Here is a 24,228-nt window from a genome sequence, read left to right as displayed (position 1 = left end):
TAGAGGACATCTAGTTTAATACATGACTTCTCTACCATGGCCAGGTCAAACTGCCTCCAGCAGCCTCTTTCTGCCCCCTGCTGGTCCCCTTCTTGTCTGCTATGCTTCAGATTATAGGTCTTCAGTGTTCCTCGAATGTATCAAGCTCTGTTAAGAGTCTTTGTACTTCCTTGAGCACTCGCTCTTCACTTATCCTTGTTCCTGTGCCTTGTTTCTTTACATTAAACAGATTTCACTCAAATCTTAACTCCTCAGACAGGTCTTTCCCAGGCTACCCTATCTAAAAGAGGTCCTGCCCCCCTGCAATAACTATCCAAAGACTGTCTTGTTTCCTTCATAATACTTATCAATGCCTGGAATGATCATGTTTGTTTATTGTTTGTCTCCCTCATTAGGCTCCATGAGAGCAGGGGCCATGTCTATGGTGTTCTCTGCTGTATCCTGAAACATCTACAGTGGGCTGGCCCACTGTAGGTATCTGACAGATATTTATAGAATGCATGAATAATCATTGATGGTTCATTGTTGTTCAGTCACTACTGAGCTTTGTCTCCTTTTCACTTGTACCACTGATCTTAGTTCTTCTCCCTAAAAAATAACTCAAATCATCTGCTCTATTCTTTTTCAAAGAGTCTTCAGACATTTAGATGTCAGTCTAATCAAAATCAAACTTGCCCAGTTTTCTTACCAGCTCCTTATCTGGCATAGTTTTGGAGTGTGGTCGCCATCCAGGTTATCCATCACTGAGAGTTTTTGGTTTTGTTGATACCCAACACTCGAGACTGTATACTATGTGAAGTTTGAACCTTAGAAAAACTTCAGTTAAAGTTTTTTGGTTAATGTCATATTGAAGTGCTTTATCTTTGATAAAAAGTTATTTTTTAGTTCCATATAGATGACCAAGAAACTATTCATAGATGATGTCACTATCAGAATTAACTCTTCGAGTTCTTAAAAATTTATTTTATTGAGGGATATAACAACTTAGAAATACATAAAACATAAATGTACACTCTAATGGATATGTCTGTTTAACTATCATTCAAGTCAAGAAATAGATCATTCCTAGTGTCCCAGAAAGCCCTCTATTTATCTTATCTCTTGTTGATTTCAACTCCTCTCTATAGGTAAGTAATATCCTGATTTTTATAAGAAACCCCTCATTGGTCACTTTCTTTTCTTTTCTTTTTTTAAATAGATTTACCATTTATATAAGTAGCTAAACAATATAGTTTGTAGTTCAGCTTTGCCTGTTTTAAAATGGTATAAATGAAACAATACTCTTGTATTAGTTTTCTCTTGTTTTGTAATCAGTTATCACAAGCTTAGCAGCTTGAAATAGCACCCATATATTAGCTCACAGTTCTATATGTCAAAAGTGGGCATGGTGTGGCTTGGTTCTCGGCTTAGGATATCATAAGCCTGTTATCAGATGTTGGCTGGGCTGAGTTCTCTTTTTCCTTGATTAGTTCCAAAGTTGATTTCTAACATCCAGCTCTTTTTTTTTTTTTTTAATTTCTTTGTTTGTTTTCTATTTCATGAACTTCTGCTTTTGGTTATTTCTTTCTTTATATTTTCTTTGGATTTATTTTACTGTTTTTTTTAACCTCTTTATTGATGTTTAGTTTATTAATTTTAATTTTTTAATATTTTGTGATATATGCATGTATGCCTCTCAGCCCGCCCCCCCCCCCCATTGCTTTAGCTTCTTCCTGTAAATTTGTATTTTTGTTACTATTATTATTTTTTTTAATTAAGTAGGCTCAAAGCCCAACGTGGGCTTGAACACACAACCCTGAGATCAAGAGTTGCATGCTCTACTGACGGAGCCAGTCAGACACCCAGTATTTTTGTTATTTTTAATTGTCTGTTATGATTTGTTCTTTGACTTATGGATTATTTTAAGACTGTATTAATTTCCAAACATACAAGTATTCTCTAGTTCCTTATTTTGTGATTGATTTCTTGCCCATTTGCCTTGTGCTCAGAGAACATCTTCAGACTTCAATGATTGTAGTGTGTTTTGAATTGGTTTACAGCCTAGCACATTATCAGTTTTTGTAAATGTTCTGTGCGTGCTTGGGGGAAGAAAGGCATTCTGAAGTTCTTTGCTACAGTCTTGCTACAGTCTACAGTGTTCATTTGGTCAAGTTTAAAAAATATGTTCAAAATCTTCTGTATCCTGATATCTTTCTCTTCAAACTATCTATTGAATTCCTTTGCTGTTACTCAGTCTTTAAGTTCTAGAATTCTCATTTATTTTTCAAATTTGGTCTTCTACCTTTTGGACCTACTAGTTCTGTCAAAATGTTCAACCTTTGTGTTTTGATTAATTCAACCCTATAGTTGTATAGGTTATTCCTGATAATTTTAATATTGCATGTCTTTCTGGGTCATTTTCTGCTTCACACATTTCTATTGGTTCTTGTTCTTGGTATTATATTATGTACTGCTCATTGTAAATGAGAAATTATCTGTAGCAATATTGTGAGGCCTAGGTTGATGTTATCTTCCTGCAGAGACTTGCCTTTTTTCACATCCCCCCTTTTTGAACACCAGACAGCTGGTGACATTACCAGTCTGAATGTGAGACCACCTCAGTAACTTTGGTTTATTTTGGTCACTCAGATAATATGAAACTAGAATTCAAGTCTATCCAAGGATTGATTTATTTCTGTTTTCCTTTATCCTGGGAGTGTAGCTCTGAGGTTTCTACTTTGAGTGGTGGCTTATTAAACTTGTTCCTTGTGGCATAATCTTGCCTTTGACTTTTGCCCCTGGATTTGTAAAGATTTCAAGAGCAAGCCTGTTTTTCTCCCATTTTTTCTGGATCTTCAAGTAACTGAGAGCTGAAACCATTTTGGGTGGTTTGGATTACCTTTCTGGGTCCTATTCTTTTGCCTTGATTTCAGCCATTTAATACTTTACGATCTTGTCTTTGGGATTTTTAGGCCATTTAAAAAAAGTACTTCCTCCAATATTTGTATTTGTCCTCAAAAGGACATTTCATCCAAGTTACTTAGTTGTTTGAAGCTAAGGTTGTCTGAGTTTTTAGGTCTTAAAAATTCTCAGGGGTGCCTGGGTGGCTTCAGTTGGTTAAGCATCCAACTCTTGATTTTGGCTCAGGTCACGATCTCATGGTCACAGTGCATGGTTGGGATTCTCTTTCCCTCCTCTCTCTGCCCCTACTCCTACTTGTGTGCACGCTCTCTCTCTCTCTCCCAAAAAAACTCAGTGTTATTCATATAAAATTATAGTGAAATTCAATTTGGCATTAAGTTTTTTTCTCTGTATGAATACTGGTAGTTAAAAGACTGTTCTTAACATCTATGTTATATATTTACTCACACATTTGAATTCTGATTTCCAGTTTGTATTACTCAATTTTGATTTCTACAGAGAATAGGTAGGACCTAATGTTTCTTTGTATATATTTATATGCATAACTTTTGGGGGGGGAGGCGGCGAGGTCTTCTTAGTGTGGATGATTTAATTTTTACCTCAAGTTTCCTTTGAAATGAGCCATGCCATTATTGTCAGAGAGTTGGATATTTAAATGTTTCCTGGGTGTTCTTCCAAATAAGCTAGAGAAAATGAAAGAATAATCCATTCTCATAAGCACTCTGAGCATCTTTTACCTGTAATGTGACTGACTTAGATCTTCGTATGGCTGGCTCCTTCTTGTTACTGATCTATTTCACCTCAAATATCACCTTTTTAGAGAGGCCTCTGAGAAGTCATTCATTTTTGGGGCTCCTGGGTGGCTCAGTCGGTTAAGCGTCCGACTTCTGCTCAGGTCATGATCTCGCGTTCCGTGAGTTTGAGCCCCGCATCGGGCTCTGTGCTGACCGCTCAGAGCCTGGAGCCTGTTTCAGATTCTGTGTCTCCCTCTCTCTGTGACCCTCCCCCGTTCATGCTCTGTCTCTCTCCGTCTCAAAAATAAATAAACATTAAAAAAAATTAAAAGTCATTCATTTTTTCCCCCTCATAACAAATATTAGTATCTGATGATAATCTTGTTCCCCCACCCCAGCAAAATATGAAGCCCCATGAGGCAAAGACATTGTCTATCTTGTTCACTACTATCTTATGTGTCCTATTTACCCATTTTCTGAAATGTATTAGGCAGTCAGTAATTATTTAAGCAATGAATGATATACTTACTAATATTTTTCTGGGGCGCCTGGGTGGCTCAGTTGGTTAGGGATCAGTCTTTTGATTTTGGCTCAGATCATGATCTCATGGTTCGTGAGATCGAGCCCCGTGTCAGGCTTTGCACTGACAGCACAGAGCCTGCCTGGGATTCTCCCTCTCCCTCTTTCTCTGTCTCTTTCTCAAATGTTAAAAAAAATATTTTTCTGAAATTGTGACATTTTCTCTAAATGTCAGTAGTACTTTATTTTTTTTTTTTATTTTTTATTTTTACGTTTATTTATTTTTGATAGAGACAGAGCACAAGTGGGGGAGGGGCAGAGAGAGAAAGAAACACAGAATCTGAAGCAGGCTCCAGGCTCTGAGCTGTCAGCACAGAGCCCGATACAGGGCTCGAACTCACAAACCGCGAGATCATGACCTGAGCCGAAGTCGGACACAACCGACTGAGCCACCCAGGTGCCCCATAAATGTCAGTAGTACTTTAAAAATTTATTATTCCATTGAACTAAAGTTTTCTAAAACAAGTATAGTATCTGTTTTCTTTTGCTTCTAATTTGCAAAAACATTATTTGTAAATATTGAATGAAAAATCAGATAATAAGAATTTGGCCTAAAGTAAACATTATTATTATATATTGAACTGAAAGGAGGTCAGTGTTGCTAGAGTGAAGTGAGCCAAGGGGGAGAGAATAGTTGGATGTCAGAGGAAGGGAGTTTAAAGGCCTTGTGACTCATGTGGACTTTGACTTTCACTCATAATGTGGGAGGCCATTTGAGGGTTTTGAGCAAAGCAGTGACATGATGTGACTTATTCTAAAGATTTTGTGTGGAGACCAAGATTGAAGGGGTAGGTGAGTGTGGAGCCATAGGGATATTGAAGTATGTCTACTTGTGGGCTCTCACATCAGTTTCAAAGGCAAATTGGTCTATCTCTGTGCCAAGACCACCCTATCTTAATTTCTTTTACATTTTATTTATTTAAGTAATCTCTGCACCCAACATGGGGCTTGAACTCATGACCCTGAGACCAAGAGTTGCATGCTTAACTGACTGAACCAGCCAGGCACCTCATCCTGTCTTAATTTCTATAGCTGAGTTCTAAGCCTGAATATATTTGGTAGGACATTCTCCCAGATCCTACCCTCAAGATCGAGTCTTCCTACTTTTCTTATAACGAGGGTGTTGGCAGTATTTGGAACTCTGTTCTTCCATATATATTTTAGAATCAGCTTGTTTTAATTCCTCAGCCCTGTTGGGTTTTCGATTGGGATTTTGTTGATGGTTTAGATTACTATGGAGAGGGTTGACATCTTTTTCATTTTAAATGTCATTGCCATTTACCATTGATTATTATTATTATTTAATGCTTATTTGTTTTTGAGAGAGAGAGACAGACAGAGACAGAGTATGAGCGGGGAAGGGGCAGAGAGAGAGGGAGACACAGAATCTGAAGCAGGCTCTAGGCTCTAAGCTGTCACCACAGAGCCCGATGCAGGGCTCGAACTCACAGACCGAGAGATCATGATCTGAGCCAGACCGAAGTCTTGGTTAATTGACTGAGCCACCCAGGCATTCCGAGAATTAACATCGTTATAGTATTGACTCTTCCAGCCTTAAAATTGGGATAACTCTATTTAGGTCTTTTCTGGTGCCTTTGAAAAAAGTTATATATACATATATATACACACATACACACATATATTTGTTACGCTAAATCTGTAGTGCCTCTTTTGTTGTAAATGTGGTTTAAAAAACTTTAATTTAAAAAATTTAATTTAATTAAAAAATTACATTTTCTGTTTATTGATGTTTATGAATACAATTGATATTTGTATATTAAGCTTATACTCAGCTACCTTGTTAACATTTATCATTCAAGTGATTTGTAAATTCTTTTGAATTTTCTGTGTAGGCAGTAATATTTGTAAATTCTATTTTGCTTCTCTTTCCAATCCAATATGTTCTATTCGTTTATTTTTTCTTATTTTACTGAGATGGCTATAATTCATCAGGATAATGTTTAGTAATAATGTTAATAAGCATTAAAAGTAGGATTTTTTGTCATATTCTTAATTTTTAAAGGGACTGTGTCTAAGATTTTGCCTTTACGAATGATGTTTGTTGTAGGTTTTTGTCAGATACTTTATCAAGATAGGAACATTTTAGGGTACCCTGGATGGCTCAGCCAGTTGAACATCTGACTCTTGATTTTGGCTCAGGTCATGATCCCAGGGTTGTGGGATTGAGCCCCCACGTCAGGCTCTGCGCTGAGTGTGGAGTGTGATTGAGATTTTCTCTCTCTCCCTCTGCCCCTTCCCTGCTCACACGCTGTCTAAAAATAAAAAAATAAAATAAACATGTTAAAAAATTATATAAAAAAAGATATGAACATTTTAAAAGCATTTAATTATGGGCATTCCGCTGTTTAGAAAGTTTGTGCCAGTTTGTATTCCTAACGTCAGCATATGAAAAGGCATACTTCAAGTCAGTACTTTTCCACACCGCATGGGTACTGATTTTTGAAAAGTTTCAAATTTTATAGGCAACAAAGAATTTCTTTATTGGTTTTTATTTCTTCATTTTAAACCAATATTTTGTGTTAGCACAGCTGTTATTTTTCATAAAGATAGCGTAGTTTTTGAAACAAAATGATTTCAGATTTAGAGAAGAGTTGCAAAGATAGTACAAAGAAGTTCGTGTTTCATAGACCCTTGACCCAGATTTCCCAAATGTTAACATTTTAATCATCCTTTTTCTCTTTTTCCATACACATGTACTTATTCTTTGCCCTGAGTGATTTAAGTTGCAAACTTTATCTCTAAAAATGTTGGTGTTCTTTCTTTTTTTGTTTGTTAAATTTTTTAATAGACTGTCTTATTCTAGAGATTCTGGGGTGCTTTATTAATATTAATCAAACTATTATTGACATAACATTATATTAGTTTCAAGTGTACAATGTAATGATTCGATATTTGTATATATTGTGAAATGATCACAGTAAGTCTAGTTAACATTGATCACTACACACAGTTACCAATTTTTATTCTTTGTGATGAGAACTGCTTTTTTTTTAAGTTTATATATTTTCAGAGAGAGCTCGAGCAGGGGAGGAGGGGGGAGAGAGAGAGAGAGAGAGAGAAAGCAAAAACAAAAGCGAAAGTGAAAGAATCCCAAGCAGTCTCTGCACTATCAATGCAGAGCCCGACCCGGGCTCGAACCCACGAACTGTGAGATCATGACTGGAGCCAAAATCAAGAGTCAGACGCTTTACAGACTGAGCCACCCAGGTGCCCCATATTCCTTGTGATGAGACCTTTAAGATCTACTCTTTTAGCAACCTTCAAATAGACAATAAGGAATTATTAACTACAGTCACATGTTGTACATCACTCATAATAGTTTATAGCAAAAAAATTTTTTTCTTCTCCAGGTTTCAGTCCAGTCCGGGATCATACATTATATTTAATTATCATGTCTCCTAAGCTTCTTTTAACAGTTACTTGGTTCCCTGTCCTTCATAACCTAGACATTTTGTAAAGAATATAGTCCAGTTATTTAGTAGGATGTCCCTCAGTTTGGGCTTGTCTGTTGCGGCCTATGGTTAGATTCAGGTTTTACCTTTTTGGAAGGAATGCCACAGAAGTGTTTTATTGCATCCTATCAGGAGGCATATGATGTTGGCTTGTCCTATTATTGATGATGTTAACTTTGATCATTTAATTAAGGTGGTGTCTGACAGAATTCTACACTATGAAATTACTATTTTTCCCCTTTTAATTAATGGGTATTTTGTAGTGGAGCTACTTTGAGACTAGATAATATCCTGTTTTCCATCAGACTTTCAACCACTAGTTTCAGCATATGTTGATGATACTTGCCTGAAATAATTATTACCAAGGTGGTTGCCAAATGGTGATTTTCTAATTCCATCACTACATTTATTATTTGGAATTATACTCTCAGAGCTTTTCCTTCTCCCTTCATTTATTTGTGTAAGTAAGGACTGGTGTGTTTTTATTTTATTCTGTGGTTTATAATCTATTTTTATTAATTTTGCTGTTGAGATGTTTCTCATTTGAACCGAAGTGACTCAAGTTGACTCCTGTGTCCTTTAGACATGCCCCCATCATTCTTTGAGCATTACCTTCTTTTCTGGCACCACAAAAATATATCCTGGTCCCATAGTGTACTTTTCCTTGCTCTTGCCTGGGAATCAGCCGTTTCTCTGAGGAACCCTGGTTCCTTTCATTGGTGCACTGGCTGTGCCCATGAATGTTGGAGTGTCATTGCTTCTAGGCCCCCTCAGCAGATAGAGCTAGGGAATATATGTATATGTCTATATATATTTCCATACACAGTTATATCTATTTCTGCATCTATGTATTGAGAACTGAGCTGATATGTTTAGCTCTAATTCCAAGCCTTCACCCTTTTCCCATTTGTAACTTCATTTTATGAGAATAAGAAACCAAACTCATCATCCACAATGTATTTATTTACTTATTTGCTCAATCCAAGAATACACATAGAGTTTTCATATCTTTGTGTAAAAACAAATATCTAAGTATATGTTTAGAAAAAAATTTTTTTGTTTATAGCTTAAAGAGAGTATGTAGTTAAAACATTGGTTTAAAAAATTTTTTTAAATGTTTATTCATTTTTGAGAGAGAGAGAGACAGAGCACGAGCAAGGGAGGGGTAGAGAGAGAGGGAGACACAGAATCTGAAGCTGGCTCCAGGCTCTGAGCTGTCAGCACACAGCCCGATGTGGGGCTCAAACCCATGGAACTGTGAGATCATGTGAGATCATGATCGGAGCTGAAGTCGGAAGCTTAAAAGACTAAGCCACCCAGGCACCCCAAAACATTGTTTTTAGAAGTTACCTGGAGTCGTTTCTGTTTCCCTTGACTCCTTTGCAGAGTGGTTATGTTACTCATTTCAAATACAGTTAGGCACATTTGTTTTTGTTCCATTTTGGGTTCTTCTCTCTTATTATTATTTTTCTTCTTTTTTTTTAGTATATGAAACATTAACATGATTTTTTAAAAATGTACACAAAGGATAAATTATTAGAGTGCTGAATATAAAATTTAGGGCTTTTGTGTTTTTTCTTTCAGGGAATCATTTAATACTTCACATTACAACAAAATGTGAAAGTTCCTGCCAACCTGTGAGAATTTCTTCCTTCAACATTTTCTATTTACTGCACAACTTTCTCAGTTCTTTTTTGATGCCATGTTTTGTGGCTTGCATCAAAAGAGGAGTTTGTCTTCATGAAGATTCCTAACATTGGTAATGTGATGAATAAATTTGAGATCCTTGGGGTTGTAGGTGAAGGTAAGTTCAGCATTCCTTGAGTTTGTGATTAATGTATGTAGTTATACCTACCACTACAAAAGTTACTACTTCAGATCCTATTAATTTTACCTATATTTATTGAGATATGTGTTTGAGTAAAATATAAAAAATAAATTGTGCTTAAACTATTTGGGTTTTACTCTCCAATTGAAAGTTAATAACATTTTAAAACCTTTTAAAATTTAATGAATCGGATTTCTTTCTTTGTCTTTTTCTTTTTTTAAATTTATTTATTTAGAGAGAAAGAGAGCAAGCAGGGGAGGGGCAAAGAGAGAGGGAGTGACAGAATCCCAAGCAGGCTTCCTGCTGTCAGTGCAGAGCAGACTTGGGACTCAACTCACAAACTGAGATCATGACCTAAGCTGAGATCAAGAGTTGGATACTTAACTGACTGAGCCACCCAGGTGCCCCAAATTAGAGATTTCTGAAGGCTGCCTTCATTTCATTGTGTTAATTAGCAATTATGGTTTCTTTATAGTTTTTTGTTACATTTTATTTTTATATCAGGCTTATTTTGAATAATTTAAAATTTATTTCTAGAAGTTAAATTTTACTAAATACACAGTAAATAAATGAATAACTTATCTATTCTCTATTTGTCTTTGAGAATGGTAAACCACATTTTTATGAGTTCTGAGGCTCACAACTTGATCAGATTTTAACATCTCTGAAATCAGGATGTGTGTTATAATTTATAGCATGTCATGGTTTAATTGGTAGCACTTCCCCCCCCCCCCCCACTAGTACATAAAATGCTTATGATCAGTGACATCATTAATTTGATGAAATATGGTAATTCATTTTTCATAAGTCTTCCTGAATTTTCCTTCTTAGTAATTTTTGCTTTTGACTTAAAGATAACTTTATGGGGATTTTGAGAAATGATTCTTTTAATAGGGTATGAGTGATTATAATTATGGTTTCTTAGCATCTATATCTTTAAAGCAAATGTTATAAAAATTTTATATCTTATGAATTTTCAAATAAATTGTGAATGTTAAAAGAAGTTTTAAAGATTTACCTATGTGAACAATAAAGCTGTTCTAGATAGTAAGTTAAATCCTTTTCAAATAAATGGAAACAAAATACAGTCTGATCATTGGGTGCTTGCTTTAAGATCTGGAGTGGCTAAGAAATACATATATATTAAGTAAATTAAAAACTGTCTAGTAAACCCTACATTCCTGTAGCCTACCTAGTGCATTTTCACTCTGTAGTGAAATGGCATGGGCAGTTAAATCTGGATTAAAGGATTGTTTGGTGATGGTGGAATTAAGTTGGATGGTTGTAGTAGCTGATTCCATCCTGACTATGATAATAACGATTCATCCATCTCTACCAAAGTGAGGGAAACTTGTTCTCATTCCCTAGATTCTGTTCAAGACACATTTCCCAATTTCATCTCTCTTAAGTCCCTTTGTCATAGATGTGTGCAGGCTTTGCCTGTCTTTTAATGTTATTGACATTTATACACACCTCAAGTATCATACATTACATGTTGATTTTACTAATTAGGTTGTCACAATATAACTGTAACCTCAGTTTCTTGGGTACCTTGCTGTTGACTCTGTTCTGCCTGTGAGGAAGTAGTTTTTTTGGCTAGAAAAGAGGATGAATAACCCAAAAGGTAGTCATGAATCTCATCAAAATAGACCGAAGAAAGGAGAGAAGTACATGACTATAAATGGCCAAAAAGCCTTGGACTGCTTGTGGTCTGTGTCCTTGTACTGAGTTTTGATTTATGGCAAAACTGTAGCAATTCCTACTAGTTATTAATTGGAATGTTTAAGCCTATACTATTTTGCCAGTCAGGAAAGACATTCAGGTATCCTAGAAGAGGATTTAAATGTCTCCTAGGACTGAGGTCATTAGCTTTTAAATTTTAAGTTTTCTAGAATCTTTTGTGTTAATTTTCCTTTACTTTTAAAGTTCTTAGGTCCACATCTTGTCTCCAGAACTTTTAAGCTTAAATTAAAATGTCTCAAGTGAAATGTTCTTTAAAAAGAGAAACATTCAGGGGCATCTGGGTGGCTTAGTCAGTTAAACATCGATTTCGGCTCAGGTCATGATCTCATGGTCTGTGAGTTCGAGCCCCACATCAGGCTCTGCACTGATAGTGTGGAGCCTGCTTGGGATTCTCTCTCTCTGCCTCTCTCTTTCTCTGCCCCTCCTTTATTTGCGCACTTTCTGTCTCAAAATAACGACAATTTTTTAAAAAGAGAGAAACAATTTAACAATACTTGTTGGGAAAATGGGTTGCTTATACTCTTGTTTTATAAAAAAAACATAAATATCCATTCTCTGTATGTGGCTCATTGCATAATTTCTGCAGAGTACTATCACTTTAGCGTTCATTATTATAACAAGATAGTATAACATTTTATTGATAACCAATGTAAATATAACAGAACTTTTATTTCTCTAAGAGCTATAGTTTGTATATGTGCCCCTAATTGTTTATTTCTTTTTATTATAGGAGCCTATGGAGTTGTGCTTAAATGCAGACACAAGGCAAGTACCTGGTTTTTAAAAAGAAAATACTTATATGTTTAACTGTTTAGAAATGAACGTATTGTTCTGTGCATGTGGGCATATAATTAAAACTGTTGGCTATAATAATGATGCTTAATAAAGTGGAATGAACATGTGAACCCAGAAAAGGGAGAGTACTTTTGGACAAGCTCTATCATGATTAGGTAGTCATTAGTTATTTGTGGTCATATGGTATTTTTTTCTCAGTTGAGCTATGTGTATAGGTGAAAAGATTCCTAATGGGAAGAGAGAAAAGGTGACAGAGAAGAAATCAATGTAGTGACAGATTTATGTTGAAACACTTAAGAGCAAGAAGGAGTATTCAGTCAGTATTTTTCGCATGGAGCCAGTAACTTAGATTGCTTGATGGATCTGAATCCAGATTTTGAAAGGTAGTGGATTGGTGTTTGGTATGAAATAGGGCTTTGGATAATAGTACATGATTATCATTACTGGTTGTAGTTGATCACACTTGTTAAACCTTGTGATGGATCTTATGATATAGATTATTTGTTACACTAATCACCAATTATTCAGGGAAGTTATTTTCAAGTTTCCCACAGCTGTTGCTCAGAGGTAAGTGTGTTTTACTCAGAGACTAACTTTAACATGGCAAGTGTTGATGAAGCTGTAACAATTTTAAATGTTAGGTTAAATATTTTTCTGTCATGATATACCTAGTCTGAGTATTAAAATCTGGCCTCTTGCTATTATGTGTATAATTTTGTTAAGACCAAAGGTTAAAGTTTTTTTGTGGTATTTTCTAATGGTTTAATTTATGTCTGAGATGAGCTTAACAATTTAGTCCAGGTCATTTAATTAAATTCTCAAATCTATTTATCATAACATATATGTATGTGTATATATGTGTAAATAAAGAGGATACCATTTTTATGTTTATTTTTTCTTTCCTGTTGTACAAAATCGTATGTTTTAGATTTAAGTCTTCATGGCAGTTGATGTACATTTGGGATTTAGATCATAAGTCTCTTAATTTGGTTCAATGAATTTTCTATTCTTGAAATTGAGTGTTCAAAGTATCTTATGTTGGTAATAGTTATCTGAAGATGTCTGCCAGTAAATCCTCAAAAAAATGGGTGGAATACTGTGGTTTTTGATTCAGGATGATTAAGAATTTAAAATAATAAATGTAATCAAAATAAATTTAGCACCTTGAATACCTCATTAAGAAATATTACTGCAGTTGGAAATTAAACAAGTGGAAAGCTCTCTAATGAATTTCTATACCGGTAATGAGTTGCCTTGAGTTACACTAAATTTTTGAAGCTTCAAAAAAATAAAATTCCTTGGTGGATACTACTCAAGGGAAATAGGTTGTTCGTTTCCAAGTTAAATTTGACTCTTTCATGAACATAATACTTCCTCTTATACCTTGGCTCTGTTGATACGGCATAGCTAATGGAAGCTTTAGTTCTTAATTTTAATCTTTGAGTTTTAAAATTGAAAGATTTCTGATACATAATGCAAGTCTTCTAACAGTGTTTTCTCTCAGTCTTGTCACACTTCTTCCTGTGACTGTTCCCCCTATGCTTTTTTTAACCTTATCTAAGCTCTCTTTCTGCCTTTTATGTAAAAATAAACTTTATTAATTGAATATATTCAACTAATACATGTTTTTATCTTCCCATGTGTCTGGTTTACTCATTTGTGAAGATACGCTTGTTACCTGTACCTGGTTCTCATAATACACACTGTTAGTGCCAGCAAGATTGGCCCAGAGTGAAAGTACATGAGGATAGATAGGTATCTCTGCTCTTGGGAAGCCAACTCTAAATGTGACCTCTGATTCCTAGGGCACTTAGTTATAAGGATGAATAAACCATAGTTTTCTTTCTTTTGTATGGCTTATGGTCTAAAGAGGTAGAATAATAGATACTTAAAAAAATAACCCAAGAGGTTTCTGCAAATGACACTGCATCTAAAAAGTATCTCTTTTTACGACCCTTCACTAAATGAGAGATTTGCAGACTAGCTCAAAGTATTGTTGCTTTTTCCTTTCATGCATCTAAAAAGATACTGCTGGGTGGAAAATGTAAAGCATAAATTAGTGCCCAACTCAGAGTAATATAAAACTCTTTTTAGAATCTGCAGCTGTTTAGTCATTAGACTTGTTATAGATATATTCTTTTTTTCAGCTAGAATCAGACCTTCAAATCTTTACCCCATTATCCAAAAGTAGAGAATTTGATGCTTCTAAGATTTATCCTTTAGAATCAATCAAATGGATTACTATGAAATCTCATGTTATAGTTAAAAATGGGTTTCATCTTCCCTGTTGTATCCATTATATGTAAAATGATCATGCCTGTATATTTTGCATAGCTTTTACAAATTTAGGGAAATGCTTATAAAATGTATAAATCAGGTCTGTGTGATTATGTGTGCATAAGTATGTGCGATCACTTATGCATAAATTTGCCATCTTTTAGAGAGGGTTGGCCATGGGTGTATATACAATTAAATAATTCCTAGGACATTATATATTTGAGCAAATATGAAAGAAAGTTACTGTTTTAATCTGGGTCCTATTGCAAGAAATTTAGAGGTCATGTTTATAAACAAATGTATCTTGTCTTTTGTGAACACAGTATGATGTTGGGCCATTCCAGGCCAAAGACCATATTTCTTAATTTACTGAAATGCTGCCTAATTGAAAAGAAAAATGTAACTGTACTCTTTTCCACAGCTTCTGTTTAGTGTGTGTGTGTGTGTATATACACACACACACACACACACACACACACACACATTGGAGTTTTATATATGAAAATTCGTATATTAAGTGTTAGGCTACTTATGATACCTCAGGACTACTTAGGTTCTGGTTTGGACCTTTGCTCTCCAGATATGCAGTGCTGATTTTCTTTTTATTTGCATGTCTGCTTTGAAGTGCTTATGAGAGGGGAGGCATGTTTTACTGCATACTTTCTTTGCAGAAGCTCAAAGGAGGTCATCCTTAAAGCAGGGAGAATGGAATGCAGTGACATAAGGAGATGTGATTAGAACTGGAGATGATACATTGTGCAACCTGTTTGAGAGGTTGGAGGGCAATGCTAACTGATTCTAGGACAGGGAAATGCCGATTCATGTATTTCCTTTCCTGTGGCTGGGGTTGACACAGGAGAAATTTTTGTTTGTTTTGAATTAGTAGGTGACATGCTCTTGGGATAACTGGTTATACAAAGCCATGTAGAATCCAGTGTTGGGGGTAGAGCCTATAAATATTTAATAAATAATAAAGTGGACTTAAATTACAGAACCAAAAATGAAGGGCACTTTTGAGAGCTGTTACAGAGTACCAGGTTCCTGTGGAAAGATTAGAGATGATCCCAAGGGTTTGTGGTAAAGTGAAAAATCATTGGTATCATTTATCTGATTTAAAACTTATAAAGGATATAAGTTTAGAGGGAGAAATAATGAGTTTGGCTTTCATGAAAAAAGAGTAAAATGGCAGCAGAATACCAAACCTGGTAATAAGTACCACATATTGAGCATCTAACGCATGCTGGCTAACTCTGCTAGATGCTTTACATTTACTCCCTACAACATTTCTACTCTTATACCCATTTTATAGATAAGAAAGCTGAGGCATTATACAGAGTTATGTGTTAGGGCCAAGATTTTGCAGCCAAGAAGTGGTAGAACCAGGTTTTGGTCTCATATCAGAAATCGCTAACTTGAACATGAACTAGGTGGAACTGTGAAATGTTATGGACCTTCCAAAAGTGAGTACAGAGCAGAGTTGAGGGCATCCTTAAATAGTCCTACTGAAAGGAGACGGAGGCACACCTCTAGAAAGCAAGGAAGAAAGATTTTGTAAAATGGTATTCACTAACAATGTAAAAATCCATAACAGGATGCATGATGATAAGGATTGAGGGGTGAGAAAATCCATTTCATTTAATGTTGCTGTTTAGTAATGACCTCTTTAAGTGAAATGGTACGTTGAAGTCAGAGGTTAAGGAGAGAGTAAGCAGAAAAAATCTGGATTGTGCCATTTTCCATTTTGAGAGTTGAGAAATTGAGATTGAGAGTACTAGGAGGAATAGTTTTGATTAAATATTCACTAGTCAGCAGGGGCACCTGGGTGGCTCAGTCAGTTAAGCATCCAACTTTGGCTCAGGTCATGATCTCACGGTTCATGAGTTCGAGCCCTGTGTCGGGCTCACTGCTGTCAATGCAGAGCCCACTTTGGATCCTCTGTCTCCCTCTCTTTCTGTCCCTCCCTCTTTCACGCTCTTTCTCTCTCTCTCGCAAAATATATATATATATTTAATAAAAAATTCACTACTCAGCAATACCCATATTTTCCCCTACTAAAAGCCATTCTTTGGTTGTTATCATTTACTATGAGCAGTTTGTCTTTTGCTGTAAGAGTTCATTTTTAGCAAGCTTTATGTATTTTGAATTAGTGATTTCCTCTTTTTCTTTTTCACATTAATTTTGTTTTCCACCAAAAAGCTGAATATGATTTGGTCACATTAAAAAAAAAAAAAAAACCAAAAAAAAAAACCAACGCGCTATTTTAAAGAAGATACTTGAGGAAAAGTCCATGAACCATCACCAATTTAACAGATTATAGTCCACCATCTAAAACCACACAGTTATTTTCTACTAAAACAAAATAAACTTTGGGGCGCCTGGGTGGCGCAGTCGGTTAAGCGTCCGACTTCAGCCAGGTCACGATCTCGCGGTCTGTGAGTTCGAGCCCCGCGTCAGGCTCTGGGCTGATGGCTCGGAGCCTGGAGCCTGTTTCCGATTCTGTGTCTCCCTCTCTCTCTGCCCCTCCCCCGTTCATGCTCTGTCTCTCTCTGTCCAAAAAAAAAAAAAAAAAAAAAAAACAAAATAAACTTTGTTTCAGTTTTTTTCCACATTAAATGAAACAAGTCTTAAATTGTTTAGATTTAAGTTTTACATGTGAATTGAGGTTTTTAAAATTTTTTAAACGTTTATTTTGAGAGAGATAGGGAGCGATCAGGGGATGGGCAAAGAGAGAGGGAGAGAGAGAATCCCAAGCAGGCTCTGCAGCTGTCAGCACAGAGCCTGATGTGGGGTTCGAACCCACAAACCGTGAGATCATGACCTGAGCTGAAACTAAGAGCCAAACGCTTAACTGACTGAGCCACCCCGGCGCCCCTGAATTGAGTTTTTAGAATAAAACTTAGATGAATCAACAATGAGAAATTGAATATATGGGATTATTTTCTTTGTCATTACTTTCCTCCTTATTTAAATAAAAGTAAGATGTGTGTTCCTGCTTCTTGTCTATAAAATTTCTAGCATTTGAAGAAAATTAGAGAGAGGCTTGGGTTTTTAATAAAGATTGTAGGAAGCTGGAAATATTTAAGTATTGATTATTTCACCATAATCATTTTTTGAAGTAATTACACTTCCCTAAATGACTTTAATTTATTGCGTGTTATGGAGATTAACGAGATGGCAATGTTAAAATGGGCTTTGGGTCGGTAACAAAGATAATAGGAATCATCAGTTGGGGAAGACCTCTTCTGTCTACTCTTAAAGATGCACTTATATAGAACCATTACTTCTGTGTGGTTTCCTCTCTTGACCGATTTTTTCTTACTGATCAATTAATTGTGGAAAAGTTCCTGGAACACTACAGCAGTCTTACCAAAATCATATTTCTGTGTATTATAATATTTTGCATTTTAAATTCTGCTAGTCTTTTGATATGGGACAAACTACCTATGTTTTTGTTGTCTTGTTATCAATAAAAGTAATAATGGCTTATGTGTCAATTTCCAGGTGAGTCTAACTTCTTCCAGGAACTAAAAGAATTTTTAGCTTTTACCAGCTTCATGGTTATCTTTATCGTCATCATCCTAATCTAGATTTGTTTTGTTTGTTTGTTTGTTTGTTTTTTAGTAAATGGGATTTAAAAAATGGTCCTGTTAGAACTGGCAGGTACTAACTATGCATGCATTGTCTACACACGGAAGACTTTAGCTTGTTCATCCTTCTCACAGTGAACTCCTAAACGATTTGTCCATCCCTCCTGCACACACTCCTCCACCTCCCAACCAGGGGATGAGTTGGCTGGGGCACTAGATGGACGTTAAAGTCTTCTTTGTGTGCTAATTGTAAAAACATAATTAGTTCAAAGAAAAGAATGTTCTATACCTTTTTCAGATGAGTAATTTCGTTAGCCTCTGATACATGTCTGTGCTTAAGGGATTTATACTAGCTCTTTAATGCAACTTTTCAAAACTTCAGGAGCAAAAATGAAAGTAAATAATTTTTTTTACACAGCCTTGAAATATGTATTCACTGGTAATACAGGAAAAGGAACGGCTCAACAAATGCCCATATGGTGGATACTTTTAAGTAGTTAAGCTTAACAATTGTTGAAATCACTAGCTGGAAAGTAGTACACAGTGATCTATTTCTATATAAATAGTAATCCAACCCTGAAATACTATTAGAAGCTACAGTTTATATTCTATAAATGCTTTTGAGCTTTACTCTTTCCCAATTTAAAGGTTTGTTTCATATGTTAAAACCTTTTCATTTTAAAACATCCAGTTAAATACATTTTCTTGTACCTCCTGTATTGAAAGCACTGTGTTCTAGGCATGGCATTATAAAGTAAAATTCAATCAAATATCTGTTTGAGAAAAATCTATTGAGTGCCCACAAAATGTCAGGTACTCTGCTTGGAACTGGCTCTGTAGAAATCAATAAATAATTCCTACTTTTGAGGAATTTAGTCTAGTATTTATAAATCAACAAATACAAGATCATGTTTACTTCTGTCAGGAAGCTTAACACATAAATTGGAAGAGGATAATTTGAGAGAAGATTATAGTGGAAATGATAGTGTGAAAGCTTTTCCCCCATTTTTCAATACATTCTTCATTAGAGCCTGCTTAGGAAAAAACTCATGTCAGTAATAAAGGAGAAAAGAAAAGAAATCAGTATTTCCCAGAACCCCGTAAAAGGACTACCACAAAGATGGGAATAAATTAGGAAGTAGCGCTATTAGTTGAGGGCAGCTGAATACGAATGGTACAAGTGGGAAGTTTTGTTTACTTCTGAGTGCCAGAGGGCCCAGAATCCTAGGCGGAGTATTGATGGATTGTAGAACCTTCCCCAAATGGCACAGCTGAAACTTGATCCACGTGGCCCAGGCCATTTCCTTTAGGACCGCCATATTAGGATGGGCAGGAGTGCCTACCCTGACAGTGTAGATCTGGAGTTGGCAAACTTCTGCCCGTGCTCCAAACATGGCCCACTGCCTATTTGACAAATAAAATTGTGTTGGAACACAGCCATACTCATTCATTTCTGTATTTCCTATGGATGCTTTGTATTAAAATAATAATAGTTGAGTAGTTGCGACAGAGACTGTATGACATACAAAGCATACAATTTTTACTGTGGCCCTTACCAGAAAGAGCTTGCTGACTCCTGATGTTGAACAAGCCCCAACTGGGAAAATACGGTGGACTGCATAGTGGTCTCGGTGGATCATCCATCTCAATTTCTATTTGTCTCTTTGCCCTTTGTGCTCTTGGAGCCTGAGAAATAGAGTTAATAAAGTGTGGGACTTCCACTGAAAATTGCTTTTCCCTTGAGCTGGGCTTGGATAAATTGTTGGGATGGCTGTGTAGGAAATTTTGTATTGCTTACCTCTCACATTTCAGCTGTCACAGAAGTGAACTTTGCTAGGGACTGGGCATACAGAGACACAGCGTATTTACATAGACTACGTCCCATCACTGGCCTGAGTAACTCTTTTCATCCAAAGGTGAATACAAAGAATAAAACAGTCTTCCCTGAGACTATGAAAGAATACTTGAGTTTAAGAGAAAGAGATTTCTCACAAATATGAACAGTAAAATTCTTTGGAGACTAAAACCAGGAGGTATCTTCCTAATATAATTCAAGTGAAAATAAATGAGAAGTTAACAAGAAATAGTAGTAATTTCTGTTTCAAGTACCTCTACTTGTAATTTCTGTTTCAAGTACCTCTACAAGTACCTCTAGCATTATGCTAGATGCCTTATTTTCATTACTTTAAATCTTCCTAACAATTATAAATTAATATTACCTTCTTTTTACGTGGGGGAAACTGATCCTCAATAGGTTAATTTCCTGAAGGTCATACAAGTTAGGAAGTGGAAGAGCCTGGAATTAAGCTACATTTTAGGTCCATCATTTTTTTAAAAAATTGAGGTAAAATTGGCATAACATAAAATCAGTCATTTTAAAGTATACAGTTCAGTGGCATTTAGTGCCTTCACCGTGTTGTGCAATCACTACCTCTGTCAAGTACAAAGTATTTTCATGACCTCAAGAAAAACCCTCGTGGGGCACCTGGGTGACTCAGTCGGTTAAGCGTCAGACTCTTGATATGGGCTCAGGTCATGATCTTAAGGTTTGTGAGATAGGGCCCCGCATCGTGCTCTGTGCTGACAGCATGGAGCCTGCTTGGGATTCTCTCTCCCCATCTCTTTCTGCCCGTCCCCCACTTGTTCTCTCTTTGTCTCAGAATAAATAAATAAACATTAAAAAAGAAAAGAAAACCTCATGCCCATGAAGTGCCCATTCCCCATGTCTCCTCCTCCCCATCCCTGGCAGTCATCAATCTACTTTCTGTATCTATAGGTTTACCTATTCTGGACATTTCCTGTAAATGGGATCACATACAATGTGTGACCTTTGTAGTTTGCCTTCTTTCACTTATAGCATAATGTTTTTGAGATACATCCGTATTGTAGCATGTATCCATACTTCATTCCTCTTTACGACTGAATAATATTCCATTGTATGAATATATCACATTTTGTCTATGCATTCGTCTGTCATTGGACATGTGGGTTGTTTCCACCTTTTGACTATTGTGAACAGTGCTGCTGTGAATTTTCATGTACAAGTTTTGTTTGAATTCCTATTTTCAATTCTTTCTGGGTGTGTACCAAGAGTAGAAGTGCTAGGTAATATGGAAGTTCTATGTTCAACTTTTTGAGGAACCACAAAACTGTTTCCACCAGCAATATGCAAGTGTTCCAGTTTTTCCATATGCTTGCCAACACTTGTTTTCTTATTTTTTTGTTGTTGTTGTGGCTATCTTAGCTGACATAAAGTGGTAGCATATTGTGTATTTGATTTGCAAGTCCATAATGATTTGTGATGTTGAGTTTCTTTTCTTGTACTTGTTGGCCATTTGCCTATCTTCTTTGGAAAAATGTCTCTTTGAGTTCTTTGCCCATTTTTAAATTGGGTTTTTATTGTTCAGTTGCAAGAGTTCTTTATATATTCTGGATATAAGTCCTTTATTAAGTGTGTGGTTTGCAAGTATTTTTTCTCATTCTGTAGATTGTCTGTTTACTTGATAGTGTCCTTTGCATAAAGTCCAGTTTATTTTTTCCTCTATTGCTCATGTTTTTGAAACCACTGCCAAATTCAAGGTCATGATGGCTTATGCCTTTTTAAAACTTAATAGTTTAGGGGCGCCTAAGTGGCTCAGTTGGTTAAGCGTCCGACTTCAGCTCAGGTCATGATCTTACAGTCCGTGAGTTTTGAGCCCCGCATCGGGCTCTGTGCTGACAGCTCAGAGCCTGGAGCCTGCTTTGGATTCTGTGTCTCCTCTCTCTGCCCCTCCCCTGCTCATGCTCTCTCTGTCTCAAAAATAAATAAAAACATTTAAAAAATTAAAAGTTAATAGTTTAGTTTTAGCTTTTATATTTATGTGGTTATTCCATTTTGAGTTAATTTTTATATGTAGTATGAGATAGGGATCCAACTTCATTCTTTTGGATGTTGGGTATGCAGTTGTCCTAACACCATTTGTTGAAGAGACAGTTTTTCCCTGTTTATTGGTGTTGCCACCCTTGTTGAAAATAAGTTGACCATCAGTATATTAGTTTATTTCCAGACTCTCAATTTTATTCCATTGGTCTGTGTGTCTGTCCTTATGTCAGTGCCACACTGTTTTGATTACTGTGGATTTGTAGTAAGTTTTGAAATCAGTATGAATCCACCAACTTTGTTTCTTCTTTTTTCAATACTCATTTGGTTATTGAGAGCCCCTTGCAATTCCATATGAATCTGAGGATTAGCTTTTCCATTTCTGAAAAAAAAGGCCATTGGAATTTTGATAGAGAGTCCATTGAATCTGTGGATTACTTTGCATAGTATTGTTACCTTAACAATATAAATTTTTCCAATCTGTGAATGTAAGACCTGTTTATTTAAGTCTTCTTTAACTTTTTTCATCAGTACTTTGTAGTTTTCAATGTATTAGTCTTTTACATGCTTGGTTACATTTATTCCTAGGTATTTATTCATTTGGATGCTCTTTTTTTTAAAAGTTTATTTATTTTTTGAGAGAGAGATGAGTGGGGAGTGGGGCAGAGAGAGGCGGAGACAGAGAATCCTAAGCAGGCTCCATGCTATGAGCATGGAGCCCCATGTGGGACTTGAACTCATGAACCACGAGATCACGACCTGAGCTGAAATCAAGAGTCGGATGCTTAACCTACTAAGCCACCCAGGTGCCCCTGGATGCTATTTTAAATGGAATTGCTTTCTTAATTTCCATTTTGGATTGTCAGTTGCTAGTATGTAGAAATACTGATTTTTTATTATTGTGGTAAAATATGTATCACAAGATTTGCCATTTTAACCATTTCTAAGTGTACAGTTCAGTGGCATCATCGCATTCACAGTGTTATGTAACCATCACCAATATATTTCCAATTTTCTTTATCATACACAAAAGAAACTGTAGCAATTAAGCAGTAACTCCCCCATTCCCCCTTACCCCCAGCATGTAGCAACTTCTAATCTACTTTCTGTCTCTACAGTTTTGCCTATTTTAGATATTTTGTATAAGTGGAATAATACAATATTTGTCTTTTTGTGTCTGGCTTCTATTACTTAGCATAATGTTTTCAAGGTTCATTCATGTTGTAGTATGTGTCAGAACTTCATTCCTTTTTATGCGAAATAATACTCTGTTGTATGTATATACCACATTTTGCTTATCCATTCATTTGTTGATGGACACTTGAATTGTTTCCACTTTTGGCTAATGTGAATAATGTTCCTATGAACATTCACATACAAGTATCTGAGTCCTTCCTCTTAATTCTTTTGTATATATACCTAGGAATAGAATTGCTGGGTCAAATGTAATTATGTGTCTAACATTTTGTAGACTACTGGCTATCGTGTTTTGATTTTTTATCCTGTAGTTTTGCTGAATTTGTTAGCTGTAAGGTGTGGATTCTTTTGGATTTTCTTTCTATAATTATATCATCTGTGGATGAGAGTAGTTTCATTTCTTCCTTTTAAAAATTTTATTTGCTTATTTTTATTTTTATTAAGTTTATTTTGAGAGAGAGAAAGAGTGCACAGGTGCCGGAGGGGTAGAGAGAGAGGGAGAGAGAGAGAATCCCAAGCAGGCACTGTCAGCACAGAGCCCGATGCAGGGCTTGAACTCATGAACATGAGATCGTGACCTGAGCCAAAATCAAGAGTCGGGATGCTTAACAGACTAAACCACACAGGTGTGCTATTTTTATTTTTTTATATATTTTATTTTTAAGTAAACTTTACACTCAACGTGGGGCTTGAACTCACAACTTCAAGATGAAGAGTCGCGTGCTCTGCTGATTGAGCCAGCCAGGTGCCCTTATTTCTTCCCTTTTAATCTGGAAACTTTTTATTTCTTTGTCTTGCCTAGTTGTTCTGGCTAGAATTTTTAGTACAGTGTTATTAAGTGGCAAAAGTGGACACCTTCACCTTGTTCCTGATCTTGGGGAGAAGGCTTTCTGTCTTTTAAATCACTGAGTATGCATGATGTTAGTTGTTGATCTTTCATAAATGTGCTTTATCAGGTTGAGGAAGTTGTCTTCTATTTATTGTCTGCTTGTCCATCATGGATATGGTGTGTAGGGTAAAGTAGGTAGGCAGTTTAAAATGCGCATTGAGCTCATATCACACAGTAGTTACCTCTTTTATCAAGTTTTTTCATGGTCATTTTAAGGTTTTGACTAGTTGCAGAGTTCTAGAAACTGATTCTAATACTTTTTCCAGCCCATTATTTGTTTCTGTGAAAGGACGGAGTCCTAGATTTCCCTATTTTGACATTTTTGGTGATATCACTCTGTTTTTGCACACATTTTCTCCCAGTCAT

The 24,228-nt window shown here is 35.9% G+C and overlaps 1 protein-coding gene across 6 annotated transcripts in view; it reads left to right on the top strand.

The window, feature by feature from the left end:
* Positions 1 to 24,228, top strand: part of CDKL5 (cyclin dependent kinase like 5) — a 211,637-nt gene that overhangs the window by 57,149 nt on the left and 130,260 nt on the right. For all 6 annotated transcript variants that reach the window (XM_081793077.1, XM_081793074.1, XM_081793076.1 and 3 more), the window contains exons 2-3: positions 9,272 to 9,491; positions 11,989 to 12,023. In XM_081793077.1, coding sequence (XP_081649203.1) covers positions 9,428 to 9,491; positions 11,989 to 12,023 — 99 coding nt within the window. In that variant the 5' untranslated portion in view covers positions 9,272 to 9,427. The remainder of the gene's footprint in view (positions 1 to 9,271; positions 9,492 to 11,988; positions 12,024 to 24,228) is intronic.

Source organism: Panthera onca, chromosome X (genome assembly GCF_046562875.1).
Source record: "Panthera onca isolate mPanOnc1 chromosome X, mPanOnc1 haplotype 2, whole genome shotgun sequence".
Taxonomy (NCBI): Eukaryota; Metazoa; Chordata; class Mammalia; order Carnivora; family Felidae; genus Panthera; species Panthera onca.
The sequence above is the reverse complement of the archived record's forward strand: the minus strand, read 5'-3'. Positions and strand labels throughout refer to the sequence as shown.